The sequence below is a fragment of the Coenobita brevimanus genome, chromosome 100 (assembly GCF_032717465.1).
Source record: "Coenobita brevimanus isolate Jiangsu-jjx chromosome 100, ASM3271746v2, whole genome shotgun sequence".
In the NCBI taxonomy this organism is placed as follows: domain Eukaryota; kingdom Metazoa; phylum Arthropoda; class Malacostraca; order Decapoda; family Coenobitidae; genus Coenobita; species Coenobita brevimanus.
Window position 1 is genome coordinate 34137526 of NC_137053.1, and position 22067 is coordinate 34159592.

Here is a 22067-nt window from a genome sequence, read left to right on the forward strand (position 1 = left end):
TTCCCAAGCCAATCTACACAACTTCCATATCCACTCCACAACAATCTCACCTCCATATTTCTGCATTTCACCACACACTCCATCAATTCCTGGGGCCTTTCCCATCTTGATCTTTTTCATTGCTTCCACTACTTCTGCCCTACTGATCTCTTCCTCCCTCCTCTCATTTATTCTTCTCCCGGCCATTCCCCAACCACATATACTCGCACTGCTCTCACTCGCTACAATCAACAAATCCTCAAAGTGCTCCTTCCATCTCCTCAGTTTCTCTCTCTTCTCCACCAACAATCTATTATTCCTATTTTTCACTCCCGTACTATTTTCCCTTTCACACTGCCTTACTTTCTTTACCTCCTTCCAAAACAATTTCTTACTCTCCCTCCTTTTCAAACTCAGATTCCTCCCAAACTCTTCATCCACTTTCTTCTTACTCTCCTTTACCAGTCTCTTCACATCCCTTCTCCTGCTCACATATACCTCTCTCTTCTCTCTCTCATTTTCTCCCCTACCTGTACTCGCTAACCATTCACTATATGCCCTCTTCTTTTGTTCCACAGCTCGTTTCGCCTCATCATTCCACCATGCTGTCCCTTGCACACCCCTGCATCTCCTCCTCACTCCACAAACCACCTCACACGCTGCGCCTATCTCTTCCGTGAATATCTTACATACGTCTTCCACCCCTTCCATCTGCTCTAGCTCATACCTTCCCAGTCTTCTTCCACTATGCTCTTATACTCTGCCATTTTCTCATTATCTTGCAACTTCTCAACTCTTCTCACAGGAGCTGTTTCCTCCTGTCTTCCCCTTCGTCTCTTCACCCATTTTCTTTAAAGCTTTACCTTGGCCATCACTAAGTGATGGTCTGAGACTCCATTCCCCCACCCTCTCCACACTCTTGCATCCAACACTTGTCTTCTCATTCGCTCATCCACACACACTTAGTCTATCATTGCCTTTCGTTCAACAAGTTCACCTTCCATCCTCCTCATTACTCTCCATGTATAGCCTACCGGTGGATCATCTTATGCCGAAAGTAGGTGTTGGCTATTGCCAACCCCTTACCAGGACAGAAGTCCACCAAAGCACTACCATTCCCATCTACTTCAGCTGGCACACCCCACTGACCAACCACTCCATCCACTCGTACATTCCCAACTTTACCATTCATGTCTCCAATCAAAAGCACTCTCTCGCTCTTCTCAGATTTGTCCATACATGCTTCTACTCTCGCCCAAAACGCATCTTTCACTCTTGCCACTCGGTCCTCTGTAGGAGCAGACGCACATATAATCGCCCACGCTTGTATACCTACTTTCATCCTCACCCATATATATATACATATATATATATATATATATATATATATATATATATATATATATATATATATATATATATATGTGTGTGTGTGTGTGTGTGTGTGTGTGTTCACAAAGTACCCGACCTTAAGCTCTCCCCCCCCCCAAAAAAAAATAGTAGATAACCTGTTAAGCTGGGACGCTAATCGCCCTGAAAGTAGGCCCCTTCTGACTTGACACTTGTAGCCCAGTGTTCTTTCCACTGCCTGAAACATTTTTCAAAGTCGGTTTTCGGTATCTCCTGCAAGCGCTTTGTCGCATTCGTCATGATCTCTCCTCTCTGAAGATCGTTGCTCAAGACATGCTGGAACGTGAATATCGCGATCCAGACCTTCTTAAGACTTTTATCGCTGGAGTTGAGACTTGGGTGTACGGGTATGACCCAGAAACCAAAGCACAGTCGTCCCAGTCGAAATATGTAGGGTCGCCACGTCCAAAACAAATCCCAACGTGTCCGCAGCAAAGTGAAATGCACTCACATGTTGTTTCTTTCTTTTTTTTTTCCCCCCGACTACCATCCTGTTGCGCATCACGAATACGCACCAGGTCAAGCTGTCAACAAACATTACTACCTCGTCGCAGTTCAGAGGAAGAGATCAGACCTTTGGAAAGAGGCTTGTTGGAAACTGCACCATGACAACGCCACTTCCCGTTCTTCTTTTGTGATTCAGGAATTTTTGGCCAAACATAACAGCCTGCAGGTCCTGCAGGCTCCATACTCACCAGACATGGGTCCGTGTGACATTTGGTTATTCCCTAGGCTCAAAACTCTACTGAAGGTTTGGCGATTTGAGACGAAAGAAGAGATCATAAAGAATGTGACAAAGCATCTGCAGGAGATACCGAAAGGAGAGTTTGAAAAATGTTTCAGCCAATGGAAAGAACGCTGATCAACGTGTGTCAAGTCAGAAGGGACCTACTTGGAGGGGAATCTGTGTCCTAGCTCAACAGGTTAGGTAATCTATTTATTTTTATTTAGAGGCTAAGGTCGGATACATTCTGAACAGACCTCGTGTGTGTGTGTGTGTGTGTGTGTGTATATATATATATATATATATATATATATATATATATATATATATATATACGATGACTGTTTCCAATTTTCCAGTTTTTGCCACTTCCATGATTGCTTATTTTTATTTTATTTTTAAGGTTCTTTATTTACTATTCAGTACAAGCCCTAACACTCTGGGGAACTTTGTCCCTGAAGGCTAATCAGGGAAGGGTGCAAAAAAAAAAAAAAAAAAAAAACATCGGTACAGTACCTTAGGGAGTAGACGGTATAGAAGTAATTATCATTACAAGCACAATAATGAACAGAGACATACAATGGCACATACATGGTACAAAGTTGTTACAGTAATTATCATTACATGTTTTGAGATGAGTAAAGTGGTACATTGATACACACGTGTACATATGTATGCAGAGAGAGGCACATATGCACATATTCGTATACGTACATATCTGTGCATATATGTATATATTGACGCACATGTAGCCATAGACACATTGCATGGACAGGATACGTAAGCATGTATAAAGATATGGGTATGTTGACAGGCATGCATACATAAACATAGGCTACATGCACATATATATATATTCATATATACATAGACAAGGCATATACACTTTAAGTAGATACATGTACATAGTCACATATACAGGTATATAGAGAGACAAAAACGATATGCACTGTAAAATTACCTCTTGATTCAAAATCCCTGCACTAGGACAATACATGCACATGCACCTTATGTGTGCGTGTGTGGACAAAACACACACACACACACACACACACACACACACTGAAGGTCAAAGCCTTGCCCTTAGATCGGACTATATGAGCTCTCAGCTCTCTTCCGGGAGGGTAAAAGCTGACGATCACGACCATCAAGTGATCCTGACCGACCTGGTGAATTACACACACACACACACACACACACACACACACACATTATCGAAATCCTACTTGAACTCACTCATATGTAAGAAACCTGACCAATTGTAACCTACTCTCAGTCAAACTAGGGCATATGTCCTAAACTGGGCTTGAGCCAACTTAGGTAAACTTAGGGTAGGTGCTACATTTTGTCGCTCTCACATGGAGTAGACTGTACCACCAGTTGCACGGGGTGTTACTCCCAAGGTGGATGGAAAGCTGGTGACGGAGAGCTGGAGCTCCCGTTTCATCAGTCCTCGGGACAAGCTTCTGACCATCCCTCTTTTCTGAACTTTTTCAGTGTTTCAGTAATACAGAATATAGGCCAGCGTGCTCACCTATATAATTTCCTTTACTATAAACACCAAGCTAAAAGCACATTACACACCACACTTATTCTAAATATAGAAAAAATGGCATCTCAACACCCACACTCGCAGTTCCCCGCGGAAGGAGAAGCCCCCAACATCCTCCATTCTCCCAGTGACGTCCAAGTAAGATGCCTGGAACTATTGTCTGACTCACTCTTTGTTAATTTCTGCAACATTTGTGTCCTTTCCTTAAATTTTTTCATTTCTGAACACCACCTTCCTTCCTCTAAACCTCACCTTCTCTTCCTCACTGAAACTCAGCTGTCTGAGGCAACTGATGACAAACCATTCTGAGTATCCTCCTACTTTCTTCATACACACATGAAAGCCGAAGGTGGTTGTTGTGTGAATGTACACAACATATCTTGCTCTTGTATTCCTGAACTTGAATTTTCTGAATTCTCAGCTCCGTGGCTTCAGCTATCCTGTCATTCTCTGACTCAAGTTACCTGTGTTCTGTACGTATCCCCTAATTTTACTGACTCTAAAGAAAATTCTTTGACTGTCTTACTTCTATGATGGAACTTATTCTATCAATTTCTCCTTTATCTGAAATCTCCAGTCTCGGTGATTTCAATGTTCACCACCATCTTTGGCTCTCCTCTTCTTTCACCGATCCACCTGGTGAACAAATCTACATCTTTTCTATTCTTAATGACCTGAAGCAGCTTGTACAGCACTTACCTGTATCCCTGACTGGCTTAGAGAGAGAGAGAGAGTTCCAACATGCTTTACCTCTTCCTTACAACTAATCCTTCTTCTTACTTTGTTAATCTTTTCTCTCTGTCAGGCCCCTCCAATCACAACCTTATCACCTAAAATTGTCCTATTGCTCTAGTAAGGCGGTGGCTGTGGCACTTTGGAGCTGCTGATTCAGAGGCTGTCAGATAGTACTTCTTTGATTTTTCCTGAAACGATTGCTTCAGTGGCCGAGGGCCATCTGAGTGTGCCCTTTGCCTTATGGATGTTATTTTCTCAGGCATGGAAAAATAGCCTACATTACTTTCTCATATCCTGTGACAAATGCTGCCTACAAGGAGAAGGCCTACAAAAAGTACTGGAGCCAATCCATCCCTGAATCTCATTTCTTTTATGTCTCTGCTTGGGACCGTGCTGTCTATTCTCTTCTCTGCTATGAGTAATAATAACTGAATGCCCTGAACTCTCTGGCTTAAATAATTCGTGCTTCTTTTGGCACCTTGCTAAAAACCTTTCTAATGACTTCACGTCATTATTTTTCCATCTTTTTTACCGCTCTGATGGCTCTGTAGCTGTTTCTTCTACAAAAAATGCAAAACTTGTTGATCAGTCTTTCTCCTCCTTTTCCACCTTAGACGACTCAAGTGCTGCTTCCCCACCACTTCCCTCCTCTGACTTCCTCATGTCTGCCATGAAAATTTCTTCAGTTGATGTACTATCTGCCCTCATTGGCTTCAATACTTACAAGGCATATGGACCTGATGGGGTCCTTTCTGTTGTCAAGAACTGTGCTTCATTGCTTACAACCTGCCTGGGTAAACTTTTTTGCCTTTGTCTGTCCATTTGTACCTTTTCTTCTTGTTGGAAATTTGGTTACATTCAGACTGTGCCGAAGAAGGTGACCATTTCTAGCCCACTAACTATCGCCCAATTGCTTTAACGTCCTGTATATCTAAAGTTTTAGAATCTATTCCTATCAGAACCTTTTATTCTGATTGTCAGTAGGGGTTCCACCAGGGGCACTTCACTGACGATCTTCCCATCTCCCCGTCAAACTCCCTGTTGTCCTCCTCTCGGAACTTTGGCAAACGCTTTGCCTTTGCACTTGACATCTCAAAGGCTTTCCATCAAGTCTGGCATAAATATTTTAGTTTCCAAACTGCCCTTGTATGGTTTCAATCCTTCTGTCTGTGCCTTCAGCTCTAGCTTCCTTTTTGGTCGTTCAATAGCTGCTGTTGTAGTCGGCCACCATTTTCCTCCTCGAGCCATCAATAGTGGTGCTCCTCAGGGCTCTGTTCTATCACCAGCTCTCTTCCTTATATTAATCAGTGACCTTCTGTGCTGTACATAATGCCTTACCCACTCACATGCTGATGATTCCACCCTTCATCTTTTCCTTTGTTTCTCGCAGTTTCCATCTCAGCAATTATTTCAATAAACAAGGGATGAGGCTATGGCACACCTAATGTCAAACTTGGCTTATATCTCAGATTGTGGTAAATGTAATCTTGTTGCTTTTAACGCAACAAAGACACAATTTTTACATCTTTTGACCTGCCAAAATCTACTGCAAGTATCCTTTAATTTTTAACAATATCCACCTTAATTATGCATCATCTTTGAACATACTTGGGGTTTCATTCTTTCGGGATATATCATGGAATGATCATATTACCTTTCTTGTAAAATCTGCTTCCAAGAGATTAGATGTGCAAAGCTTATCTCATACCTTCTTTACTCCCTAACAGTTGTTGATTTTATACAGGGGTTTTATTCTACCCTGTGTAGAGTATAACTCTCATGTGTGTGGAGGCTGCCATGTATAGTTCCTCTCAACAAGGAGGAGTCAAAGGTTTTTCATCTCATTAACTCTCCTCTCCTTACTGGCCCCTTTTAATCTCCGTCTCTGCGCCGCATTGATGCATCTTTATCTCTTGTCATCACGACCTCAATGCCCAATACTCCTCTGAACTGTCTGCATGCTTCCCTCCACTACTATGGCGGGTGCATACTCGCAGCACTCGTCTGGGAGCAAATTCTCATTCCTTCTCTATCCAGCTCTCTAATGAAAGTTATTTGTTATTCCCAGTCCTTCATATATGTAGCAGGTGAACTCTGGAACTGTCTTTTTTTGTCGGTATTTCCTATGACCTCCACTCTTTTAAACGCAATGTATCCAGGTATCTCGAAATGAACGAATCTTGAATATGGCTCAGTATTGTTTTTTTAATTTTTCTTTGAGGACAGAATCTTGGAAACTTTTTGCCTTTGGTTCCTTTTTCCTTGCATAATAAAGTACGGTGTGTGTCGCTAACTGTTTCTGATAAAGTGTTACATTTTCACTTTTAGCAATTTTTGCCACACCCACTAGAGCCTCGGAGTCATGGGGGGATGTTGAGGGACGAGGGATATTGGTGGTGTTTCTGGTGTGCGACTTTGCCTTGCCTTGTGTGTGTGTGTGTGTGTAATTCACAGGGTCGGTCAGGCTCACTTGATGGTCGTGATCATCAGCTTTTTACCCTCCCGGAAGGGAGCTGAGAGCTCATATAATCCGATCTAAGGGCAAGGCTGTGACCTTCACACACCCACAGACCCGTCCCCTTGCTCTAGGGGGACAGTAACCACCCACTTCGTCAGTGAAACTTTTCGCAATCTGAGCGAGGCGCGAACTCCCGTCTACCAGATAGCAAGCGAGAACGTTACCACTGCGCCAGCGAGCGGTGTGTGTGTGTGTGTGTGTGTGTGTGTGTGCACATTTGGGACGTGTCCACAGAAAAAGGACACCTTTTGGGTGGTGTTGGGTGGTTGAAGTCATTGTGACAGTCCTTTGTCATCTTTCGTCTCTCTCCGAGCCAGCGAGGCAAGTGAGATAGAACATAATTCTACATGCAGCAAATTGATGGAGCATCACCACAATTTGATTATACTGGGAACTGTTTAAGCTATTGAGGTTCTACATAGATGAATAAAAAGTTTATGAAAAGCTGATGTTATTTAAGTGCCTTTTTCTGAAAATTTGATGTTAATGAAAAAAGCTCCAAAGCGTCAAGTTAAGCATGAGCTGCATGGTGTCGGAAGATGTTAGATCTACAGCGGCTCTGCCCAAATTGCTTATGGAAAGGGATTAAAGTGATTACCTCAAAACTGCTCATCACATTGCTGCAAAAAAATAAATAAATAAATAAAAAGCGTCAGACTGAGCATTTAAAGTGAGTTGTATAAGAAAATATTTACTCTACAGCAGATTTAACCACGTTTTGGTATCCTTATAGAAAAGTAAGTGGCTTTTCTCATAATTCACTCCTGTATTACTCAAAAAGTAAAAAAAAAAAAAAAAAAAGCAAAATTTAGCATCAAATCGAGTTATTTTTGAAACCACTAAGATTGCGGCAAATCTATGCAAATTATTGGAAACTTTATGAAAAATATAACATGCATTACTTCAATGACTTTTCTCGAATTTTGCAACCATATTCCTGAAAAATAAAAAATAAATAAATAAAAACATCAACCTGAGCCCCAATGCTCCGTTATCTGGGAAACTTAAAAATGGAGTGAGTCAAGAACTTACAAAAAAGTATTTAGCCGTTATTTAAGCGGCAATTCTCATAACTCGTCACCATATTGCTGAAAAAAAAAGTCAAAATGCTCGTTAACTGAGCAACAAAACGGAATTATCTTGGAAATAATAAAACTATAGCAGACCTTCACACATTACTGGCTAGCTTATGAAAAGTAATTGATGTTTCTTAAGTTATCTCAAAATTTTTAAGTATTCAAATATCAGGCATGTGGAATGCCACACTTCTTTGAGCTAAAATAACAGGATCAGCAAGCATGCTTACTGGAACACGTTCCGCTTTTTCAGAAGTGAATGCCAATAGGTTAGTTATTCAGAGATTCCATTTTTGTGCTTACTATTCCAGGATGAAAGGAGAGCTAGTGGGGCACGATGGTGAGGTGAACGGCGCTGAGTTGAGCTGGTGTGGCCGCTACCTTGCCTCCTGGGCCACCGATGCCGCCGCCTGCCTATGGGACCTCCGCCACACCGCACAACCCCTTCATACCATACACCACGACGCCGAGGTCAGCCATGGGGAGGGCAGGGGGATGGGTAGAACAGTTGTTGATAGGGGAAAGAAGGGAGTCCAAGGAGTCCTCACCCTCATTTTTCCAATTGTGGCAATTTTCCGTCCAACAAATAGGTGGTCGTTGGGGGCATTCAGCATTAGCTCAGTTCATATAATGCTACTTCAGGGGACTTTACACTGAAATGACGAGCCAAACGGTTTCTTGTAGCCTAGAAAACCATTAACCCCTTAATGCCTAATTGCATCAACTGATGTGATGAGAGTTTTATGCCAAACTGCCTAATCGCATCAGTTGCGCAGGATCTGTAAAAAACTAAGGAGCATTTGCTCCACCCAGATTATGACGTACATGGCTTCAGGCCAATGAGAACTCACCCCTGAGGTGGCGTGAAGGGGGATCGGACCGACCCAGGCGGTAGGGGGGCACCCCCCCTTTGGGCTGCCACCATGCCACCATCTACCCCACTCCCTTACTCCCTCGTTGTCCCCCATCGCCCTCCCACCCTTCCACGCACATGCATCTCTCCTCCCACCACCACCTGTGTCCCTTCCCACCCACTCTTGCCCCTCCTCCCACCCTGCTAGCCTTGTGTCCCCCCCGAACCCCACCCCATCCCTCCCTCCTTGTCCCTCACTACCCTCCCACCCCCTACAGACCCCCGAGAGGTATTAGGCAGCCAAGGTGTTGCAGAATACACTGAAGTGTTTTCTTTTCATGCAAAACCCCTGTACCTATAGGCCTACAGTACTCCCCACAGCCTTCTTTATCTCCCCACAGCCTAGTAATCTCCCCACACCTACATACACCAGTTTTCATGGTTGGTGTGACAAAACACTTTGAAATAACCTGTTTCAATAAGAAAAATAGGTATTTATGAAAATTTTCACGTTTTAGATTGTTTTCGAGGGGTAACTATTATCAACGTTTTTTATTTTGACGCGCGATTGTGCGGTAACCATTAGGCCTACGGGGGTGCGGGTTGCGTTGTCAGGTGTGTTAATTCTTCCTCTTTAGCCAGAACACAGTCAATTCACTCATGGTGAAAGTCGCCAACCCCCCCCCCCGACTGCGGCTGCGGGGGGGGGAGGGAGTACCCGCCAGAAATAATTGTGGTCTTAAGGGGTTAATACGCTGAGTGGAAACATGATATCCAAATAGAAGATGGTCTAGTGGGTCAAGGTGTTCCAAACAGATTTGTCCCATAAGGTTGAAGTTTACTGCTTCCATAAATACCATTTGGGGGCGAGAGAATGGTCTCTGTCACCGTAAATATTGGTGAAGGAAATAAAGATATTTTTATAAAATTCCCTACCATATGAATTTGACTATTGTGATGAACATTGTAGTTTATGGCTGTAAAGCATACAGAGAAGTAATAATTCCTCTGTTTATTAGTTTATTTTTTAATGTAAAGTTTACACACATGACCATCGTCGATGGGTTAAAAAAAAAAAAAGAAAAAAAGAAAGTTTTGCAATCCAGCATAAGAGGTATTGTACAACATGCTGGATCCGCCCCAGCAGAGAAAATAAGAAATGTAAGCGGCAGCAGGTAACCACCAATTCCATTTCACCCCCTCTGAGGTGTAGCAGTCAGAGGAAGGCTTCCATAATCCAGTATATTTAAGAGCAAATGACCAGCATACTCCCTTTGGTGAGATTACATAATCGAAAGCCTCCAATCATCTCTTGGATATCGAGCCTATAAAACGCAGTCACTCAGACCGGACCTTTCTAACCACTGGATTATCAAGTGCTAAGAATCAGAAAAGGATGGATGGAACAAGATGAAAAGGGAAAGAATATAAATATCATTACAGGAGGTGCGAAAATTTGAGGAACGTAGATTTAAGAACAAAGGTTATGCCGGTATATGAAGAGCAGATATTTAATACGGAGAGAGAGAAGAAGAAAGACTAATAATTAAAAAACAATATTTTCATCTTGAATTTGTGTGCCATACAACAAGGCATCAACTGGTTTGAGAAGGGACCTGATGTTCAACAGGAAAGGTGTTCGATCCCAGGTTGGGGCAAAGAACATTGTGATTATTGTCGAATACGGCAGGAGTTCAGTCTCAGGCTGGAGCAAGGAAAAGTCTGATTAAGTTGCGTTAAAACAAACGAGTTTCCCAATCTTCCAGGAGACTCACCAACTTGACATTAAAACACACCTGCTAAAACCATGACATCAGTGCTAAACCAACCCTATTTCTGGTTCATATTAATGATCTCTTATCTGTCACTCACAACCCCGTTCACTCATATGCAGATGACTCAACACTACATAGTTCATTCACACTCAGACATCCATTTACAAAGTCTAATATCTCTACCTCTCAACTCAGTACAGCCATCTCCATAAATCAAGATCTAGCTACAATCAGTGAATGGGGACAAAACAACCTTGTCTCTTTTAATGCTAGTAAAACTAAATATATACAGTTTACTAATAGACAGATATTGCCAGATTCGTACATTACCTTCACTGCTACTAATATTCACATCTCCAAAAGTATTGAAATTCCTGGTGTCTCACTTAACAGTGCCCTCAACTGGACCTCTCATGTCAGATCACTTGCTAAGGCCTCCTCAAAGAAACTTGGATTATTGTACAGAGTCCGTAACTTCTTCACCGATGAGCAGTTAGCTATAATTTATAAGAGTCATGTGCGCTCTCAGCTTGAATATTGCTCACCCTTGTGGAATGGTTGTGGAGAGGTTGCATTGAGACAACTGGACAAAATTCAGAATAAAGCTGTTAGAATCATTAACAACCCTGCCATTACATATAAACTACCTCCCCTGCAAGTAAGAAGGAATGTTGCCTCCCTTGCATTATTTTACAGATATTTTTTTGGCAAGTGCTCAGACGAGGTTGCGTCCGTGGTGCCGCCTCTCCATGCCTTCCCTCGTGCTACACGGGCATCTGGTAGCGCTCATGACTGGAATGTCACTCAACCATATTGCAGAACTTCTGCCTATCAGAATTCTTTCATTCCCCGAACTGCATCTCTCTGGAACTCGCATCCCCAGAGTTGTTTTCCTCCAAATTTCAACCCACAACTGTTCAAGTCTAACTGTTACAGATATTTTATGAATGGAGGACACCAGTAGTCTGGTGTATGGATTATTATTTTTTTCCCCATTTGTTTTTCCTTCCTCCGTTCTGTTATTTAAAAAAATAAAAAATAAATGAGGGTTCTAGAATATACTAAGTATGGGCGGCGGGTACCAGTGCCGAAATGGCGACATAAGATAAATAGGACCACTGGGCCTTAAGGAACAGGCTGTCAGGTCTATTCCCAAAGCCGGATTCATAAAAATGCCTAATGCTGATCTTTTGGGTTATAGCTTTGTCCATCTATCCTATAAAATGATGTATTTCTGAACTGACAACAATACCTTGTCTAATTCATCTTCACCTCGTTAGTTATAAGGCTTAAGGCCCGGTGGCATCAGGATTCGAATCCTGGTTTGTGTAGTTTTTTTACCTCGCCCGGGACAGAGTCCCAGGAGGTACTGTTTTTGGTCGAGTTTGTTTATGTTTGCCTTTTTCATTGTTAGCAACATTACGGAAAAACAGCTAAATGATATCACATGAAACTTCCAGGATATGGGGGCACTGGTCTCAAAAGAAAGTGATTAAATTTTGGAGGTAATCGAATGACATTAAAAGGTCAAAATCAAGGCCACCTATTACCAGAGGGCTATAACTTGAAACTGGTTGAAAATAGAGATATTGACTATTATCAAGATAGAGGAAGTCTCATATAACCTTAAGTGACCTTAAAAGGGTGAATTCAAGGTCACGGATATTCAGCGGGCTGTAACTCGAAACTGGTTGAAGATAGAGGTATTTACTATTATCAAGATAGAAGAAGTCTCAAGTGGGCTTTGATTTGGCACCATGACCTTTGACCTTTAGTGGTCGGGCGAGATTTGTTGTGCCTGGCACAATTTTTTTTTTTAATAACAGAACAGAGTAAGAAAAAACAAATGAATAAAAAAAAAATCCATACACCATATTACAGGTGTCCTTCATGCATAAAAATCTACAACAGTTGGACTTGAACAGCCGTAGGTTGATGTTTGGAGGGAACCATTCTGGGGAAGCGAGTTCAAAGAGATGCAGCTCAGGGAATAAAAGAATTCTGATAGGCAGAAGTTCTGCACTATGGCTGTGTGACAGTCCAGTCATGTGCGTTACCAGATGCCCGTGTAACGCGGGGGAAGGCATCGAGAGGTGGCACAATGGATGTAAATTCGCCTGAGCATTTGCCATAAAAGCATCTGTGTAATAATGCAAGGGAGGCAACATTCCTTCTTAATTGTTGAGTAGGTAGTTTATTTATAATAGCAGGGTTATTAATAATTTTAACTGCTTTATTCTGAATTTTGTCTAGTAATTTTAGTGCAACCTCTCCACATCCATTCCACAAGGGTGAGCAATATTCCAACTGAGAGCGCACATGACCATTATAAATCATAGCAAGCTGCTCGTCAGCGAGGAGATTACGGACTCTGTACAATAATCCAAGTTTCTTTGAAGCGGTCTTAGCAAGTGATCTAACATGACAGGTCCAGCTGAGGGCACTGTTAAGTGAAACACTGGGAATTTCAATACTTCTAGAGATAGGAATATTTGTATCACTGAAGGTTATATAGGAATCAGGCAATATCTGTCTGTTTGGAAGTTGTATATGTTTGGTTTTGTTAGCATTTACTGAGGCAGTGTTATTTTGTTCCCATTCAGCGATCTTGGATGAGTCTTGATTTATGGAAATTGCTGTACTGAGTTGTGAGTTAAGAGATACTGAACTTTGTGAATCGGTGTTCAAGTGTGAATGAACTGTGAAATCTTGAATCATCTGCATATGAATGGATGGGATTATGGGTGACAGACAGACAGGCAGACAGACAGACATACACAACACATACACACACAAACAGACAGACACACTCAGACAAGAACAGATGGAAACTCATACACAGTTAGACAGACAGTGATACCTACTCACATACAAGACAAGAACACACACACACACACACACACACACACACACACACACACACACATGTGGCTAAAACTTAACATCGGTTCTCGCTTTGCGAACGCGGGTGTAAAACATGTTTTTACTTCGTTAAAAACATTATATATATATATATATATATATATATATATATATATATATATATATATATATATATATATATATATATATATATATATTAATGATCCGATTTCTGTATGTTTGTTGGTTTGTTGATCGATTTGTTATCACAAAAACCGACGCATTGTACTGCAATTTCTGTCATAGCAAGGTACCGCTAAAATGCTCTAACTTCTATCTATCTATCTATATACCTAGGCTGCATTCCCCAAGGAACGGGAGGTAGCCGAGACAGGACGACACACTCCCCATTTACTCATCCATTCAAACACATTCATTCGCACCTTAGCCCCAAAGGGGAGAAGGGACAGATCCTCACCGCACCACACCGCACAAGGGTCAACTGCACAATGCAGTCGGTGACATCCACAGCAGGGCCCAACAGCAGAGCTGGTTTACCCCTGCCACATCATAATAGACCCATCCTCTTACCCGCACCTGACCTGACTAGCTGATCAGACCAAATGCGGGAGAATATCCCCTCAGGGCTGCGTCATCATTTATTCATTCACAATTTCTCTCCATTTATTTCTGTCACGCACAGCCACTCTTCCTTGCTCAACAGACATGCCTCTCGCATCCAGTGCTCTCTTCACACTGTCCATCCATCCTATTCGTGGTCTCCCTCTCAGCCTACCTCTCACATCAGATCTAGTTATCTTTTTCACCAGTCGCTCATTATCCATTCTCTCCATATGCCCAAACCATCGCAACACCTTCTGCTCATTGCTACCAGACATCTCCCGAACAACTCCAGTTCTTCTTCGCACTTGATCCATACGCGTCACTCCACACATACTCCTGAGACACCTCATGTCCATTACATTCAAACTTCTCCTCTCTGCTACACCCATATTCCATGTTTCAGCCCCATATAACGCAGTTGGTACCACAACACCCTCATACAGCCTTCTCTTTACATCCATTCTAAGCGAACGAGATATAAACACTTTTTTCATTCCTCCCAGCACCTTTCCTACTTCATTCATTCTAAACTTCACCTCTGCATCTATTCTTCCATCCACGGCAACATGTGACCCTAGATATTTAAAACACTCTGCCTCCTCAAGCAACTTACCATTCAGAACTATATTCATACTCCTACCATCTACCAACCTTGTACACCTCATCACTTTACTCTTATTCTCATTTACTTTCAATTTTCTCCTATCACACACTCTTCCAAACTCCTCTGCCAACTGTCTCAATCTCTCTTCTGCATCAGCCACCAGTGCAGTATCATCTGCAAACAGCAGCTGCTTCAGATTCCACTCTCCACCATCAACATTCACCAGACTCAGACCTCCACCTAAAACTCTTGCATTCACCTCCCTTACAACACCATCAATATAAATATTAAACAACCAAGGCGACATCACACATCCCTGTCGCAGCCCCACTCTCACAGGAAACCAATCACTCACAGCATTTCCCACATTTACACACGCTGTACTATTTACATAAAAACTTTTCACCCATTTTAGTAACCTGCCATCAAGTCCATACAATCTTAAAACAGTCCATAAAGCCTCCCTATTAGTTCTATCATACATTTTCTCTGAATCCATGAATACCCAAAACACATCCTTGCCTTTCGCTAAATACTTGTCACACACCTGTCTTACAACGAACACCTGATCCACGCATCCCCTCCCTCTCCTAAAGCCACACTGCTCATCACCAATTACTCCCTCTGTACCCACTCTAACTCTCATAATTAACACTCTACCATACACCTTACCTACAACACTCAACAGACCTATATCCCTAAAGCTAGTATATTCATACTTATCACCCTTGCCTTTATACAACGGGACCACACAAGCACTTGTCCAGTCAATTGGCACCATACCTTTCACAAAGCACACATTCAACAGCCTTACTAACCGGTCAACAATAGCCACTCCACCACTCTTCAGGCATTCCACAGCACACCTATCCATACCTGCATCTTTCCCTGTTTTCATCTCCTTTACTGCCTTCTCCACTTCCTCCTTCGTGATCAAAGAATCATTCAACTCTCCCAACACATTTATTCCTTGTACCCTTCCATCCGCCACAATCTCAGCTACCCTTTCCTCCTCTACATTTAATAATCTCTCAAAATACTCTGCCCATCTCTTCCTTACTGCATCCATCTCAGTTAACATCCTTCCATCCTCTGCTTTTATTCGCTCTTCCTTCCCAGACTCTCCCTTTCGCACCCTTTTCACCTCCTTCCAAAACATTTTCTTATTCTGTTGAAAATTCTCAGTCAGTCGCCTACCCCACCTCTCATCTGCTGCCACTTTAGCATCACGCACAGCCCTTCCCGCCCTATTCTTCTTTTCCTTATACCTTTCATATGACACCTCATCCTTCCTCTGCAGCCACACTTCATATGCACGTCTCTTCTCAGCCACAGCCATACTTACTTCCTCGCACCACCATTCACTTCCTTTTCTTACACCACCACCCACACGTCTCACACCACACACCTCTTCTGCATGCCCCACCACAGCACTCTTAAACAACCGCCATTCCTCTCCCACACTGCTATTTTCCTGATCTTTCACTGTGTTCCACTTATCTTTCAATTTCTCCAGATACTCTATCATTTTCTGTCTTTTATCCAACTCACTCACTTTCAAAACCTCCCGCCACACCTAACCCTCCTAGCTCTCACCCATCTCTTACCTGCTCTTAACTTTCCCTCCACCAGGTAGTGGTCAGACATACCTCCACCCTCCCCTCTCAGAACTCTCATATCCAACAATCTTCCTATTACATTTCTAGACAGCCACATAGTCCATCAATGCTTTATCCACAACCATTCCACCCTCCTGTCTCACCCATGTATACTTATAAATATCTTTTTTCTCAAACAGCGTATTTCCAATCACCATCTTTCGCTCAACACACATCCCTATCATTCGTTCCAAATTTTCATTTCTTCTAGCACACCATGCATACCAACTACACCTTCAACTGCTACATTTCCCACTCTAGCATTCAGATCTCCCATCCTAACCACATTCACATTCGCTCCAAAACTCTGCAGACACTCATCAACATCATTCCAGAAAGACTCCCTCTCTTCTTCATCCCTTTCACTACCAGGCCCATATGCACTCACAAACACCACAACTCATGTTCAAATTTCACTTTCACCTACATCAGTCTCGATGACACCTTCCATTCAATCACACACTGCTGTACTTCCGGACTCACTAACAAAGCCACACCTTCTCTTGCCCTTCCTCTAACTTAAAGAATAAAACAATTTCCAGTCCAATCGGGTCACTGGTTCCCGAGTTATGACCCATTTCTTGAATTTGCAAAATGGCTTCCGACACACCTGTGGGAACTAAGCAAATGCGTCGCACTATGAAATATCTATTTTTTTTCGCTGGTGCCGGGACCATTTTTTCAAGTTTTGAAAAATCTATTTTTCTTCATTATCAACGTGAAGAGAATCGTCTGGCGCACCGGGTAATGTAATTTTTAGCTTCCTTAACCCACCCTGTAATTTGTAATGAATCGCGAAAAAACTCGCAAAATAACTGCTTACCTGTGGAAACAAAGCGAATGTGCCGCACTAAAAAACATGCATATTATTGCAAATAAATAAATGAATGAATAAATAAATAAATAAATGTTGCTGAACTGGTTTGGAGTTGCTAGAAATATGTAATACGAACAAAATTAGTACAAATTATGGAAAGTTGAAAAAAAAAAGTTATGACAGCGCAAAGTAGCGCAGTTTTTGTTAGAACAATGTATCGTTAAAATGCTCTAACCTGAAGAATAAAACAACTTCCAGGCTAATCGGGCCACCGGTTGCCGAGTTATGACTCATTTCTGAAGACAGGAACTGAGGACAACGAGCGGAGGCAGCCGAAGGAGGTCTTTCAGCGCGTATATGTATGCAATAAAATGTATAAAGATGCAGGTATGGCAGTGCACCAAAAAACAGGAAAAAAGGTCGAGGCATGAAATGTAATTTCATTCCTAAATACAGTATGCTTTGTACTCCTGTAAGAGTACCGGTATGTGCCATTATGGTGCAGCATTAGCACACCCAAAAAGTGTCATAATAATGGTATAAGTATTATCTAAACTTGCAGTACACAAAAACTGTGCCATTAATAAAATGTAGGGATGGGATTACATGCAGCATTACTGACTCAATTTATTATAATTTTCTGCAGCCTTAGTCTCAGGACGCGCTAAAGAATTTTTTAAAGCTATTAAACACGAGAGCATCACAGTAGTGAAGAGTATCATAAAGGTTCCGACTAACCCGCTCCTGTCTGAAGAGTCTATCCTGAGATGAATGCAATTTTCTGGAGAAAATAACTTGGTGCACTGAGAGAGCGCAACACCCGTGCCTTGCGATCGATTTATGACCAATGTTTTGACCTAGCTGTGATCTTGACATTTCATTTATTGTTCTCACACTTTAAATACATCATCCTTACGTGACCCTGAACCCGTCCACTAAGTTTGGTTCAAACTGGTTAAAAATGTGTAAGTTGACATTGCTCTGTGACATTGACCTTTGTCATATTGTTTAAAAAATGAACTATTTAATCTATGACCCTAAATCATTCCACCAAATTCAATCCAGAGTGAATAAAACTTTTTAAATTAAAGGCCGAAAGTTCGACACTTCTGTGACCGTAAATTTTGACTGATTGTTCTAAAAAAATTAAACATTTCTTCCTTCACACACCCTTTACGCCTTTACCAAGTTTTGTCTAAATCGGATCAAAACTATAAACGTTGTGTTATTCCTGAACCTTTGACCTCTTTTGGGTAATATCTACGTGCTCCCGACCCAGTGGAGAATGAAACCTTTCTGTGGGGAAAAAACAAACAAACAAAAAAAGTGATCGGTTTTGCCATTTTAGAACTAGAGGGACCTTGAAATACAAGAAAGATGAAGAATATTGAGAAATTGAGATTTTTGTCGATTGTGTTTTAACTTTATGTTGTAGCTACTTTATGCGATGTTTTAGGTGTATACTAACATGAAAATTAGGAGTAGATGCTAAAAAAAATTACTGCCTCCATGCCTGAGTGTTCCGAAATATTATATATTTTGAGGCTTATGGGCTTGTCTGTTCTATCCCTATGTAGTGTCTACTCTGATTCATATTTCGTCGTCGAGTTCTCTTTGCCAAAATACTAACCTTAAGACAGTTCATGATGGACGAACTATGATCAGAATCGTTTAAGAAAGAAAAATACCATAATATTTTCCACTAGGACTGTAAATGTTATCTAATAAAACTCTTTATTAATAAGGTTCATTATTTTTTTCAATTACATAGTAACAGCGTTGGAACCTATTGTAAGAAGAGCCTAGAGAAAATTTATGCGATTCGTCGTAAGAACAGATTGCAATGAATTTTTAAGACTGGTTATCACCTTAGCCATTGTCAAAGATTTTTAGAAATGCCAAAACACTGTTATGATATCCAAAAAAAGGCAGTTGAGTAAGGTACACAGATCTTTTGACTTGATTCATTACATCTAGTATTGACTTGAAATTACTCCTACATTTTTTTTTTTAAATGCAAGGAAGATGGAACCAAAGGCTAGGAGCCCGCAACACAGTTCCCCCCAAGGAAAAAAAAAAAAAAAAACGAAAGAGAGCCAAATTCAAGATCCGTTCATTTTGAGATGCCTGGACACACTGCTTTTGAAAGACTGGAGATCATAGGAAGTAGGAAATACAGACAAAGGAAGACAGTTCCAGAGATGATCTATTGCATAAATGAAGGACTGGGAGTAACGGTTAACTCTTGCAATAGAGAGTTGGACAGAAAAAAGATGATAGTTTGTTGCTAGACGGGTGCTAAGCACCCGTCATAGAGGTGGAGGGATGCATGCAAACAGTTCAGAGGAGCAGTGACCATGGAAGTAGCAATAGGAAAGAGATCAAGAGGGAAAGAGGAGGAGAGTTAATGAGACGAAAAGCCTTTGACTCTACCCCATTGAGAAAAGCTGTATGTGGGGAGCCTCCCCGCACATGAGAGTTGTACTCTACACAGGGGCGAGTAAAACCCGTGTATAAAGTCAACAACTGCGCAGGGGTAAAGAAGGTACGGAGTTGGCTTAGCACACCTAATTTCTTGCAAGCAGATTTTACAAGACACGTAATGTGATCTTTCCAAGATAAATTCGGAGTGAATGAAACCCCAAGCATGTTCAAGGATGATGCAGGATTGAGCTGAATATTATTAAACATTTGTGGGTGCTCTTTTGGAAGATTTTGTTGGGTTGATAGGTGTAAGGAATTATTCTTTGATGCATTAAAAACAAGATTATTTTTACCCCAGTCAAAGATGCGAGCCAAGTCAGACATTCGGTGTTCCATAGCCTCATCCTTTGTTTGTTGAAGTAACTGCTGAGATGCATGTTGCAGGAACCGAACGGAAAGGTGAAGGGTGGAATCATCAGCATACGAGTGGATAGGGTTAGATGTACAACTTAGAAGGTCATTGGTGAATAAAAGGAAGAGAGCTGGTGATAGGACAGAGCCCTGAGGAACACCACTGTTGATAGATCTAGGAGAAGAAGAATTGGCCGTCTACAACAGCGGCTGTAGAACGACCAGAAAGGAAGCTATAGATGAAGGCATAGATAGAAGGATAGAAACCGTAAGAGAGCAGTTTGGAAATTAAAGATTTATGCCAGACTCGTCGAAAGCCTTTGAGATGTCAAGTGCAATGGCAAAGCTTTCGTCAAAGTCACGAAAGGAGGATGAGCAGGAGTCTGGAAAGTAGGTGAGAAGATCGCCAGTGGAGCATCCCTGACGGAACTCATACTGACGGATCAGAAAGAAGGTTGTGATGGGAAAGATGCTTTAAAATTATTCTGTCAAGAATAAACTTGAAAAGTTTTGAGACACAGGATGTTAAAGCAATTGGACGATAGTTAGAGGGCTGGGAATGGTTACCCTTCTTTGGGACTGGCTGAATGAAAGCAAACTTCCAGCAAGAAGGAAAGGTACAGGTTGATAGACAAAGAAGAAAGAGTTTACATAGGCAGGGCATAAGCACAAAAGCATAGTTCTTGTAGACAACAGGAGGGACTCCATCAGGCCCATGTGCCTTGTTATTACTGAGGCCAGTGATGGCAGAAAATACATCGGCCAAAGAAATTTTAATGTCAGCCATGAGGAAGTCAGAGGGTGGAAGTGATGGAGGAACAGCACCGGAATCGTCTAAGGTGAAATTGGAGGAGGAAGTCTGAGTGAAGAGATCTGCTTTATCAGTAGAAGAAAAAGCTACAGAACCACCAGAGTAGAAAAGAGGAGGGAAGAATGATGAGGTAACGTTGTTGGAAAGGTTTTTGACAATGTACCAGAAGGAGCGGGAAGAATTCGAGTTAGAGAGTTGAGAGCATTTAGTACAGATGAAATTATTTTTAACAGAGCAAAGAACAGACTTAGAATGATTCCAGGCAGAAACATATAAAAGATGTGATACAGGGGTGGGTTGGCTCTGGAACCTTTTATAGGTCCTCTCCTTGTTGCAGACAGCATTAGAACAAGTGTGATTAAACCAAGGCTTTCTTGCATTAGTCAGAGGATATGAGAAAGGAATGTATGCTTCCATGCCCAAGCGAATAACCTCCATAATCCGCAAGGCACACTCAGATGGCTCCCGGCCATGGAGGCAATAATTATTCCAGGGAAAATCAAAAAAGTACTGCCTGAGGGCCTCCCGATCCACAGCTATAAAGTACCACATTTGACGTTTCTTTGGAGAGTCCACAGGCCGCACCAGAGCGATAGGACAGGTTAAGGTAATAAGGTTGTGATCGGAGGAGCCCAATGGAGAGAAAAGATTAACAGTGTAAGCAGAAGGATTAGTTGTAAGAAAGAGATCAAGTATGTTGGAGCTTTCTCCAAGGCGGTCAGGGATGCAGGTAGGGTGCTGTACAAGCTGCTCTAGGTCATTAAGGACAGAAAAAATGTAGGGTTGTTCACAGGTGGATCAGTGAAAGGAGGAGAGAGCCAAAGGTGGTGGTGAACATTGAAATCTCCAAGAATGGAGATTTCAGAGAAAGGAGAAATGGATACAATGTGTTCCATGGTAGAAGTAAGATAGTTGAAGACTTTTTGATAGTCAGTAGAATTAGGGGATAAGTAAATAGTGCAGATATATTTAGTCAGAGAATGACAGGAGAGCTGAAACCAGAGAGTAAAGAATTCAGAAGAATCAAGTTCAGGAACACGAGAGCAAGATAAGTCGTTGCGTACATATACACAACAGCCACCTTTGGCTTTGAAATGAGTATAGAGAAAGTAGGAGGAAACAGAAAAGGGCTTGCTGTCAGTTACTTCAGACAGCTGAGTCTCAGCTAAAATGAGAAGGTGAGGTTTAGAGGAGGAGAGGTGGTGTTCAACAGAGAGAAGGTTAGAGGAATGGC

The 22067-nt window shown here is 41.8% G+C and overlaps 1 protein-coding gene across 1 annotated transcript in view; it reads left to right on the forward strand.

The window, feature by feature from the left end:
* The window catches only part of LOC145414627 (uncharacterized), a 430867-nt gene that overhangs the window by 244704 nt on the left and 164096 nt on the right, over positions 1 to 22067 (forward strand). The window contains exon 6 of the mRNA XM_080284152.1: positions 8306 to 8465. Within this exon, the coding sequence (XP_080140278.1) occupies positions 8306 to 8465 (160 nt within the window). The remainder of the gene's footprint in view (positions 1 to 8305; positions 8466 to 22067) is intronic.